Raw genomic sequence first — 12971 nt, forward strand, 5'->3', positions numbered from 1 at the left:
TAATTCGTTGAATAGATTTTACACTGTACAAATGGAGTGGAATATAGTTTAGACACGACATGGTTTTATTGTTGGACACATAGGCTTTTACCGTGTCTAGTCTAGGCCTAACCAACATCAAGTCCTCAAGTCGTCCCCCGCTCGACACAAAATACAATTTTTAAGAAAGTCATGAATGTGGTATAAAAGTTTATTATATTCATCTGTTTTATTCAATTCATATTTGTAGTCGTTGTTATAACTGTTTGAACACCAATAATTAGGTTAATTTGTCTATGTTAAACTATCTTGACTAATCTTTAACATTTTAATGCATGAAAAGTCTCATTTTCTATGGAGAGAATAACGGTTTGAGGAACGTGCTAGTAATCTAGCATGCATGATAAGATACCATCTCCCTTTGTTGTTGAATTTCTTTGCCTACCTTAAGGTTGTGTTTGGGAACACGTATTTCATTTCAATTGCTTCATTTCAAATTATGGGAATTGAAATCCATAATATTCAAATTCAAATAATTTGTTTGGAGAATATTTAGAATTTTAAATCCATAATTTCAAGTTCTTTATGTTGTTTGGAAGTACATAGAATTTCATTTCTAGAAATTAAAGGTTCAATCGATTATTTGCTAAACAAAAACAAATTTTATACAACAAAGTCAACAAAACAGTTAAACGACCCATCAATCCTTATTTTTTAACATTTGTCTATCGATTTTTTTCTTTCTAATCTCAATATCTATCAAGATGCAATGTCCGCACAGTTAAATACTCCCCAAAGGTGTGTGACCACTCATTGTAAATCTATATCGATAAGCTATCACATCCAACTTTAATCATCTTAAAATATTGAGTAGATTGGGAGTTATGGGCAGTTAAAGTTGACCCTTGTGCAAGTACTTTCCCGAATCCTTCCGCAACGACTTTAAACTATCTGAGATGTTTTCCCTTTGAATAGAATATTTCCTTGGCCCACGTAATTGACCTTGTGGGAGCTTTCTATTCTAGATCTTCCTTCATGTAAGTCCTTTGAAGATGGTGATGAGGGGGAGAGCAAGGAAGCCTCAGAGCTATACCCGTTCCTCATGAATGTGACTTTTCTCTCCTTTGGATTAGCAAAACTCCTCATTCCAACGTGTCCCCTTGACTTGACCTGGAAAAGGGGAGAGAGAATCTCTCCATTGAAAACAAGTAGAGAAAAGCAAATGAATAGGATTTGCTCTAAATGCAACTTATATGCATTTAAAATACGCTAATATGTACACAAAAGATATCATAATTGGCTCCTAAAGATGTGCAAATTACAAGCACATCAGATATTATAGTTTATAAACATATTGAAAATTGTGATTTTCACAATAAGTCGTTTTTGTGATTTTCTAATTGGAACAGTATTGACCTGACATGCTACCCATTTGATCCACTCCCGATTTATCCACACGATATGAACTCAAACCAATAAGAACTTAACTGATACGAACCAGAACAGATATGAACCCAAACCCGATGTAACCAAACTAACCTGTTCAATCCGACCTATTTCAGACTGTTACCCGATAAACCTAACCCGATATGATATGAACACGTTACAATCCAGCTAAACCCATTTACAAACCCCTCTTGTTACAGACCCGATTTTAATTTAACCCGTACCGATTATAACCCGATCAAATATGAACCTGTGCTTAAAAATGGACCCAACCCAAAGCGTTAAGTTTTGAACCCTATCCTATCTATTAGCCAAATAAATCTGTTTCAACCCGATCTAATGAACACCCGATCCTTTAATCCGGAATGACGCCCCTTCAAATGAGCATTGATTTTCGCCAACTTTTTTTTGTTTTTAATACTCCCTCCGTCCCGAATACTCGACCCGGTTTGACCGGCACAGAGTTTAAGGGACTGGAATTGACTTATTTAATTTAATAGGTAGTAGTTGATAGTGATGTATTATTTTAATGTAGTTAATGGGAGGTGGGTTAAGAGGTGGGGTTGGGGGAGAGTAGGTGTTGAATTTTTAATTATTTTTTGTATGGAGTAGGGGTAGGTGGGTTAATAGGGGTGGAGTGAGAAATAATATAATATTGTTAGAATATTTCCATTTTTAGAAACGGATCAAGTATTAAGGGACGACCCAATAAAAAAAATAGGTCAAATATTCTGGGATGAAGGGAGTACTTCGTAAGACCTAGTGCAATGAATTTGAGTTGTGCAACAACTCAACAAGACAACACATCCAAAAAAAGAAACTCAAGGTCTCAAGCTAGTCAAAGGTATGTTTATTATCCATTTATCCTAGCCTTGGTAACATTTTGCTTTACAATATTTAAATTGTGTTTATTGTTCTTTTAACAAATTCAGTTAATAAATTACACATACATTCATAATACTTACCACTTTTATTAGTGTCTACCTGGTTCATAAGAGGAAGAGTTATTTCCCATTTATATTCCCATGAATCCATTGCATAAATATCCTTCCCCTCTTAGGAGTTGAGTTAAATACAACTCAAAACTCAAAACTCAAAACTCAAATTGCTTCTGTACCACTGAACCAGAGTTATTACTATGTACAATTATGTCAAAATTTTTATATGTTGTGGGGGCGGCCGCCACCCCCCGCCCCCCGTCTCCGCGACTGTCAAGAGTAATACCAAAAAGGTCAATATTTAACTTACTATATTTAGAAAGTGGCACATTATCTTAGAATAACCTAAAATAAAAATGTGACATAATTTATTAATCAGTAACAGGAGGAGTACAAAGTATCCTTTCACGTCTTATGTACTATCACGAATAGTTCTCCTTCAAAGTAAAATTCAACTTGCTAGTTGCTATAGTATAATATAATGATACCTCTTGGAAGTATTTTACTTAGATGCAAGGATGCCTCTAGAATCAAGTTAATTCAATATTTCTTGCTAAAGTAGCATCATTTTAATATTACACGGCCTTTGAGAGAATGATATGCATGTTAGAATTGACTTTCGTAAAAGTCAACTGGACCAAGTACAACCACTACAAAAATAATCATTTAATAGAGATGAAATTTTTTGTCTCTAAATAGTCTAAATCCGTCTCAAAATGATGATTATAGACGGCAGTACAACGTCTCTATAAAAGACGTTTCAAAAAATATTATGATGGAATTTCATCTCAATTTTAATTTAGAGATAAAATTTTAGTAATTCGTCTCAAATTTGAAGTATCTGTATAACATTTATTTCTACTGATGCATAATTTTGTGGTCAACTTATTAGAAACCACTTGCATTATTAGAAACCACTTGCTGCAGAATCTGTCATAACATTGTCTTCTGCGAAAATTCTTCTAAATTTCCTTTTTTTATCGCACCAATTATTTTTGTTTGACAGGGTCAATAAGACTTTGGAAGCTCGCACCATCTCTGACTTGTTTATCACTAGTTACCTCTGCTTCAATATTTTTTTTTAGCATTCAGTTTAGGATTTTTTGTCATTTAACACCTTAAAAAAACTAAATTTTTATAATTTAACACCTTACTTATTTTTTATTGTTTTTAAACACCTTAAAAAAACAAAAAACAAAATTAGAAATCAACACCACTTGACAATTTTTGTTAAAAAAAACATTAGTTTTTAACTATGCTAAAGTTCCCAAGGCATGATATGGTGGTAACAACTCCTTCTACCATCAAATTATGCTTTGGAAGTTATAGCATGATTAAAAATCAACGTTTTTTTCTTATGGAAATCGTTAAGCGGTGTTGATTTATAAATTTTTAGATTTTTAAGGTGTTTAAATATAATAAAAAATAAATAAGGTGTTTAATTACAAAAACTAATTTTTTTAAGGTGTTAAATGACAAAAAATCCTTCAGTTTATTTTTGAGTGGACTTTAATTAAAAATTATTAATTAAAAATTGTTAAAAGAAAAATATGACCACTTCATAATGTACTCTACAACTAGAATATTTTAAAATTATTATTATTTCCAAGAAAATTTATTATACATATAACTCACCTTAACAAAAAGCAAATTAAAATATGTGAAGTTTAGGAGGAAAAACATACTGTGCTTTAGTACAATAACATAGATTATTGGAAATTTCCGAAGAAAATAAATAAACCAAAAAGAAAACTCCAATCAATTCTTAGTTGATTTGACTTTGGTACTTGCCAATTTGTCATTGTTTATGTTCAGAAGTTTTTGTGTGTGTGTGTGGGGGGGGGGGGGGGGGGGGGGGCTATATTTGTGGTCTTCATTCATATAGGATATTATCAAACCAGAGTATAGAGTTATTGCTAGCGCATATCAAGTTCCTCTTTGTTTTGCTCATCTCAAATTGAGAAGCGTGGATTTTCATGTCCTTATTTTGACAAGGTCTCAATTTAAATCGTCCAATTTTCCTTTATTTTGATGTCATTTTGTCTTGCTTTTCTTGAATTATTGATTAACTTTTCCTTTTTTGTTCTTTTGATCAGTTATGAGATAAAGGTGTATTTGGCTTTGACGGGGAAAACCAAACAAAGTAGACAAAACAAACATGAACTTTTAGTGCATGGTAACATTCACTATCCTCACTTTTTTGTATATCTCATTATCTTGTTTTTCTTAACCATCGGCGTCTATGTTGACTTTTTTTTGCTTTGCAATTGCATTCGTTGTAAAAGCACACCAGCAAAGATGAAGTATTTTCCATTTCAGATATGTTTTTACAAAAATATATCAGATCAAAATAGGTTTCATTAGATCGACTCTCTCTTTATTGTACTCCATTTGTCTTCCACATTTTTTTTCCTGTCCCCTTAATTATCTTCGTATATACTCTAATCCATATATTTTTGTTCTTCATGTTTGAAATCTTTTTTTGGTTAAGGAATTACACTTTTACTCTTACAAAACATTGCTTCTTGTCCCACCAATTTTCTCTCTCACAAACTCGACCCAACCAAAATTTTAAAAAGTAACATTTCACCGGCCTATTGGACAATCTTTAAGAGTCGAAGGGAGTATTATGTGACTATTTTTCAACATATTGGACCTTACATCTTTAGAAATGGATGATCAAGATCTCACAAATGTCATTATTAACATTTTCTTCATTTTGCAACTTCCCAACTCCGAATTGTTAGTTTCTTTACTTTTAAAGCAAGTTCACTTTCTTTTTACTAGTTTTTTCTTTATTTTGATTATCAAGGCTCCTTTTCATTTTGCAACTTCCCAACTCCGAATTGTTTAAACACTTTTCGGAAAATGATTTTCTCATTTTCCGTTTGTTTTGTTATGGGCGGAAAATAATTTTCCCAAAGGTGGAAAGCAACTTTATTTTTGAAACGAAAGAATACCAAATTTTCCTCTCTATATTTCTTTTTCTGTCCTCCTATCCATTTCTCCTTTTCAACTTATATTTTCCTTTTCTCTATAACATTAATTTCCAGTAAGGAAAAAGGAAAAATCTTTCTCCATTGTTTTCCCTTTAAAATTATTAGTTGTACGTGGAAAATCATTTTCTTTTAAAACAAAAGGAGCCTAAATGAACAAAGCTTATTATTTTTAAGGCAAATTTGTCAAAAAAGACATTTTATAACCCAAATTTTGCGAGAAATGACGTTATATAATTTTTTTGTGAAATCACACCTTAATGTAATTTTTTTTTTTACAAGATCTTCAAATACGCCTATATAAGTGCGCGCTGAACAAGGAAGGAAATTAAAGAATGGCAGAGGTAGTTTCTGGTGCTATCCAAATATTATTCACAGTAATAAACGAAGAAGTGTCCTTAATATCTGGTCTAAAAGATGATATAGTTGCTATACGTGATGAGTTGAATAGCATCAAACTCTTACTTAAGAATGCAGAAGAGAGATCAGATGAAGACGACTCTGTAAAAGAGTGGGTGAGACAAGTAAGAACATTTGCTTACGAAATAGAGGACGTAATTGAGGAATATAAGCTTTTACAGAAAGGAAATGAATTACTCATTAACAAGGTGAAGAAGATTGTACCATTAAACAAGCGAACCATTGCTAAAAACATTCAATCTTTACGCAAAAAGGCAGTTGATATTGGTCAGAGGAAAACAAACTACAGATTCGATAATATAAATACTAGTACTACTGTCAATTATCAGCAACAACAGTTAATACTTTCTGTGGGTATGACTGAGGAATCTGAACTTGTGGGTGCTGAAACTGCTAAAGAGGATTTGATTGGATTACTGGGTTTGCTGGAGTTTGAGGAATCATCATCAATTTCTACAATTGCAGTGATTGGGACGAGAGGAATTGGAAAGACGACCGTTGTTGGTAGTGTTTATAATGATGAAATTGTTAGAGATTACTTTCCTATTCGTGCATGGGTTCGTGTTTCGAGAAATTACAACCATGTTGACCTATTAAGGAGTATGTTGAGGCAGTTCTATGAAGCTACTAGTGAGGTTGAGCAATTTCGGAGGTTTACTTGTTATGATAGTGATGTTAACTTCTCAAGAACTTACCCTGCTCTTGAAGGAATTGATTCAATGGAAGAAAGACCCTTGCTGTGTCGATTAAAGAAGTTTTTGTCAGAGAAGAGGTACTTATTTAATACTGCCTACTATCGTTTCATAAAGTTCTTTACAGTTACTATTTGCAATATGTAACTACTAACATATCAAATTTCATATGAGAAAAAATGATAAAAGCTGATATTCTGAAAATGCGTACCGAGACCAATCTAACAAGATCTTACATGTAATGTTTTGATGTATATAATAGTGAGAATTTACAGTCAAAGTTTTCATAATTTGAACATATTTTTCAAAGCGTAAAGAACTTTCAGAAACGGAGGTAATAGTTAATACTCATTGTTTTCATAACTAAATACTCCGATTAATATTGGAAATAAATTACGCTACAAATTTTTACTACCAATTTTGATTTATAGTATGTTTTTGTTTTGAAATCACTAAGCTACTAACAATTTTTGGTTTTCTCATTTTAAAATAAACATATCTCTTTCATTTCCTAATGGTTTTAAGCGTTCTCCTCTTTTATGTGTAAAGATTTTATAAAAGCTGTGTTTTAAGGCACTAAATTATAATAAAATTTTCACAAAATAGTTAATGCAAAAGTAGTGTATTTTTAAGATACGGAGTAGTAAATACCAAAATTTCTAAACATTATTATTGCTTAATTATTACTCCGTAGTCGTTACCAATTCTCTAAGTAGAAATTATATAGAGTAATTGCTTGTAAAAGTAAAAAAAATACCCTACAACATTTATCACTTTTTACTAATTTTCTCGTATTTTATTCATTTTCCTTACGTCCACCCATTTTTTTTACATTTTTTCACTTATTTTATTACATTCACCCTACAACATTGAGGTTTGAAATAATTTCTCAGGTACTTGGTCGTTTTCGACGACGTACAAGATGGAGAGTTAGCCTCTTATGTGAAAAAGGCATTACCATACAATGATGATAATAAAGCTAGCAAAATAGTAATGACCACACGCAATGAAAATGTGGGCCGTGCATGGGTTGACGGGTCAGAACACGGGCTATACAAACTCAAGCCCTTAAATTCAATGGACGCATGGAAACTGTTCCGCAAAAGGGCATTCAAAAACAATCAAGGAAATAATTGTCCATCATTTTTGGATGATTTAGCACAGGAAATCGTCAAAAAATGTGAAGGATTACCACTCATGATATCAGAAATGGGTTGTTTTCTATCTACCAAGTTAAATAGCTTGGAAGAATGGAAAAAAATGAGTCAAAGTCCTGGGTTTTGCCTACAACAAGATCATACAGGAATTTATAAGCTCTTAATCAAAAGCAGTTATCATGATTTACCCCATTACCTGAAACCATGCTTTTTGTATTTTGGTCTGTTTCCAGAAGGTTACATGGTTGGGAAATCGAGAATTATTCGTTTATGGATAGCAGAAGGTTTCATCATTCTTGAAGGAGGAAATATAAATGGAGGATCTGGATCTAACAATATAACACCAGAAGAACTTGCAGAGAAGTACATTAAACAACTTGTTGATATGAATTTGGTTCAAGAATTCACAGATGCTACTGGAAAAACTAAGAATCTGCGAGTCTCTATAGTATTGTGTGAGATGATCATTTCCAAGGTGAAAGAGCTGGGTTTTTGTCAAATTCCTTCGAATTCAGAGATTACTGAAGAATTTGTACAGCCCCACGCGCGTCGCTTGTCCATTCACATGGACCACAGCTTTCATGATGCAGATCATCAACTCATGCAGAGTATTACAAAACGGAAATCCAGCATCCGGTCTCTTCTTTATGCAAAAATGTATCTACAGCCTCAGGTGTCGACTAATTTATTCTCGAAAAACTTTCTTCTACTGAAAGTTCTTGACTTTTGTAATGCTCTCATAGATTACCTTCCTAAAGAAGTGGGTGAGTTACTTAACTTGCATTATTTAAGCCTAAGAAATACTCAAATTAAGAGGATTCCGAATTCCATTGGTAAGCTTCAATATCTCCAGACATTGGATTTGAAAGGAACTCCAGTTTACGAGCTTCCTGTTGATCTTAACACGCTCCACAAGCTTCGTCATCTTCTTACATATTGCTACAAGTATGATTCTGGGTTTAGTCTCCACACCCAGAAGTTGACAGGGGTGAAATTACAGGAAAAAACATTGGAGAAATTTGGGGAATTACAGAAGCTAGCATTTGTTGATGTGGGTCATACTCAAACAAATAGTGTGGTCAAGGAGTTAAGAAATTTGAGGCAATTGAGAAGACTAGGAATAACAGAGCTTAAGTTTGAAGATGGGAAAGATCTTTGTACTGCAATTGAAGAGATGAAGTTCCTTGAAACATTCAGTGTATACACGAATGAATTCATTGATCTTGATCATTTCCAATCAGCTTCTGAACTGATACTAAAACGCCTCTACCTGAATGGACCATTGAAACAGCACAACACTGGCTGGATCTTAGAACTCCATAGCTTAGTGAAAATCCGATTAAGGTGGTCACGTTTAGAAGATGACCCTCTTCATATCCTGGAAACTCTGCCAAATTTAGTGGAACTTCAAATGTTAGAGGCATATGATGGTGACAACTTACACTTTGGAAATACTGGGTTCAAGAAGCTTAAGATACTACATCTTCTTGATCTGGGTAACCTTAAATCTTTGTCTATATGGAAAGGTGCTCTGCCTCTGCTTCAACTAATGGCTATTGGCCAAAGCATGAAACTGCAGGTGCCACTGGGAATCAAGCACCTTTCAAGACTGGAAACACTCAATTTCTTTGATATGCCACTGGATTTTGCTCGTAGTCTTCAACATAATGGGAAATTTCATTCCATTGTTAAGCATGTACCTAATGTGTTGTTTCAGAAGAGTGACCAAGGGATCTGGGAAACTTGCTTCCTTTAATGATCATCAAATCATGCAGAAACAGAATGTAGAAGCAGAATGCTCATACTAAAACTACATTCTGATTTCTCCCATCCGGGATTTGTTGCGGATGTATTATTGGAGGATAGACCTTCCCTGGACACTATTGTATATTGTTAAACTTTTAATACTTCATCCGTTTCGGAAATATCGCACCATTATTTTTTACACTATTGACGTTACGTCTTTGGCCATTTTTTTGTGATTCATACGTAAAGAAATTTTAGTCACGTGGGGTCGTGTGAGATACATATTGATATATATTTTCAAAATATTAATTTCTTATAATTTTTACTTGCACACGATTTGAGATATTAAGAGTCAAAGTAATGGTAGAGAAGTAAAAGTCAACTATGGTGCGATATTTTCGAAACGGAGGAAGTATATCGTTCCAAGCTTGCATAAATAATAAAAAAAGTTAAACAAAAATTAAAAAATGATTCTGTGTTTAGAGCCTAATATCAGATAATTAATTAATTGCTGCAAATGGAACCGTACATTGCATTACTTGCCTTTTTTAATTTAGAAACTAGTTTTTACATTAATGATATTCATATTTACTTATATTGTTTTTTTTTTTTTCAATGATAACATGAACACATGTAATAGCTTACTGGTAAAGGCTTTATCCTTTAAACTAACGATCATGGTTTCAAACCTTATGAAACCATATTTGATATTTTAATATATAATATAGATACTACAGCAACAGTACATTGGATTACTTTCTTTTCCTTACCTTTTTCACCCTTTCTTGATTTTATGTTGATGCAAACACAAGGTTATCAAATACTTACAAATTTAATGTTGTAATACGTACTATATTTGTTTATTTTGATTTTGTTCTTTTAATACTTTTGCCTTTTGTTATTAAGGTAAAGAATAACATTGATAATAAAAGCAATAATTATTTGTACTTATTAAGGTAGTACATGTTAGTTAGCTTTTATGGAGAGAGAAATCTATTACTATATACTAAAAGAGACATCAGGAATGACACATGTAACTTCCTGGTGCGATTTTTTCCCGCCAAAACCACTTTTCCAATAAAGTTAATCTGTTTTATTTTATTTTTATTCTTTACCTTTTTTATAAAATATTTATGTATGGAAATAAAATTTAGTTTATAAAGTATGGCAATAATAGATACGACGTAATAATACTTATTCTAAATTGGTACGGAGTAATATTTTAGTCAAATCGCTATATTAATAATGGAAAATATATCACTCAATATTTTGGTCAAATTAACATATTACGGATTAGTATTTTAAATATGCATATTAGATGAATAAATTTAAGCAAGTATGTTAAAAATGTTATAACTATATAACTATGCAGTAGTTTGAGAAATATTCTGTTAAATATTTTGTGAAAAAAATATCAAAATCCGTGCATGCACGGGATCTAATCTAGTTAGAAATTAAAGGTGTATACATAATAAATAGGCCTAAAAAGACAAAAATCAAGCACATGGGTTGAATAAAAGTCCAAAAGTACAATTTTCAAAGTAAAAATCTGACTTTTTTTTGACAATATTGGAATTACAATTAGTGCATGAGGGTATTGTGGGTAAAAATTAATGGTTTAAAATAGAAATAGACACATCATTTAGGGACACCATTTTAGGAAAACAGACACTATATTATGGGACGGAGGGAGTATTTTTATATGGACAAATTTTTTAAAGGGTTACTCCCTCCGTCCCTTAATACTCGCACCGGTTTGACCGGTGCGGAGTTTAAGACATTTGAATTGACTTATTAATTTAATGGGTGTTACTCCCTCCGTATTTATTTAAGAGATACACTTGGTCGGGCACGTGTATTAATAAGAAGAATTAATGAATAAAAATAATAAAGCAAGTGGGGTTGGGTAGATATTTTAATAAGTAAACAAGTGGGGACCATGTCATTTTAGGGGGGTGGGAGGTGGGGTGGGTAAATTAGATTTATTATTTAATTAGATGGTGGGGTTGATAAGTTACTAAAAATGGCAAGTGTATCTCTTAAATAAATACGGCCGGAAAAGGCAAGTGTATCTCTTAAATAAATACGGAGGGAGTAGTTGATAGTGAGGTATTTTTTTAATATAGTTAGTGGGAAATGTGTAAGAGGTGGAGAGTGGTGAGTGGGGGTGTGAATTTTAAATGATTTTTTGTAAGGAATAGGGGTGTAGGTGAGGTTAGTAAGTAAGTGTGAGAAATAATATAATATTGGTATAAATTTCCATTTAAAGAAGCGGTGCAAGTATTAAGGGACGACCCGAAAAGGAAAACGGTGCAAGTATTAAGGGACGGGGGAGTACATGTTTATTTTTTTTGTTTTTGTGAAGTAAGCCCTAAGGCGATAAATTGTCATTAGCAAGTGAATCCGACATTAATATCGGTGCAATACAAGAAGGAAAATTGGAAAACCAAACAGTTCTACCTATGCTCCAAGGAAGACAATGAGCTATCTCATGTGCAACTTTATTGCTTCTCTACGAACGAAACTTCAAGAAACAAAATCAAAATAACTACTGACATGACGAATTTAAAAACACAAACACAATACCACTTGTTTACTTAATTATTTTTTGCCTTTTTTATTGATAGTTTTTTCTTAGTTTTAAATTTGGTAATTTTAGTAAATATCTATTAAATTAATTTCTTTTATATTGTAATATAAAATGTTTTTATTTTTATTTTTTTAATTTTAGTTAAGATAGTAAAATAGGCAATAACTTTTACGTCGTTTAGTTATATGATAGAGATTTATAGATTCAACCAAATAAGCAATTACTGAATGGGACATAATTAAAGAAGTTCATGAACCTTAGTTGACCTAATTTTCTTGTAATCCCCCGTAAATTTATAAATTTTATTAATATATTTTAACGTATATTATTTATATTTAAATAGAGTTTATGAATTTTAGTAATAAAAATATAATTAACCTACATTTATTTTATTTTAAGTACGTTCTAAATATTTAACGATTTTGAACTTTATTATATTTATATATTAAATGTATATTTAGTGTTATTTAAATATATTCTAAATATTTTAACGGTTTGTGCAATCAAAAATAATGTTTGAATTTTAAGTTGAAAAGAATTCGAATTACGAAAATCGATTGAATTTAGAAACCAATCCTAAGCTGTGTCGAATTCAAATACCAAACTTAATCCTATTCCTAGCCCAATTTGGTGAAGCCCAACATGATAAACCCAAATTTCCTTCCTACCTTCCCTAATCCTAATTCACGTGAAAACAAAAGGGCAAAACCCATCTCTCTCCTTGCTTGCATTCTCACGTTCGTGGCTCTGCTCAGCCGTCAACCGACATCTCTCACCGCCGCACCACCTCCTGCACGCGCAACCTGCCGCCACGCAGCACCGTCGACCGGTAAACCACACCTCCCTTCCCACCTTCGTTTTTTTTCTTTCCTCCCCATTCGTTCTTTATCTCCTTCTCACTTATTGTTTCAGTTTCTCACAACCAACCACAGCAGCCTTCGTTGTTTCTTGCCGGCAACCAAGCCACCACCCGCGCGGGTCTACTCCGCCGTAACTTTCTTCCCCCT

General features: G+C 32.7%; 1 protein-coding gene across 1 annotated transcript; it reads left to right on the forward strand.

Moving 5' to 3' along the window:
- Positions 1 to 4225: 4225 nt before the first annotated feature.
- On the forward strand, positions 4226 to 10192 carry LOC110781955 (disease resistance protein RPM1-like). The gene is made up of 4 exons (XM_056837774.1): positions 4226 to 4358; positions 4460 to 4539; positions 5642 to 6551; positions 7365 to 10192. Exons 3-4 carry the CDS (start codon positions 5695 to 5697, stop codon positions 9382 to 9384), a joined length of 2877 nt encoding a protein of 958 aa, XP_056693752.1. The 5' UTR covers positions 4226 to 4358; positions 4460 to 4539; positions 5642 to 5694; the 3' UTR covers positions 9385 to 10192.
- The last annotated feature ends 2779 nt before the right edge of the window (positions 10193 to 12971 follow it).

The sequence above is a fragment of the Spinacia oleracea genome, chromosome 2 (assembly GCF_020520425.1).
Source record: "Spinacia oleracea cultivar Varoflay chromosome 2, BTI_SOV_V1, whole genome shotgun sequence".
Classification (NCBI taxonomy): domain Eukaryota; kingdom Viridiplantae; phylum Streptophyta; class Magnoliopsida; order Caryophyllales; family Amaranthaceae; genus Spinacia; species Spinacia oleracea.

Bases quoted from the DNA above. Each gene is read 5' to 3' on its own strand.
- LOC110781955 (XM_056837774.1), top strand. From the start codon at position 5,695: ATGGCAGAGGTAGTTTCTGGTGCTATCCAAATATTATTCACAGTAATA. The intron at 6,552-7,364 runs GTACTTATTTAA...ATAATTTCTCAG, and splicing joins AAGTTTTTGTCAGAGAAGAG to GTACTTGGTCGTTTTCGACG.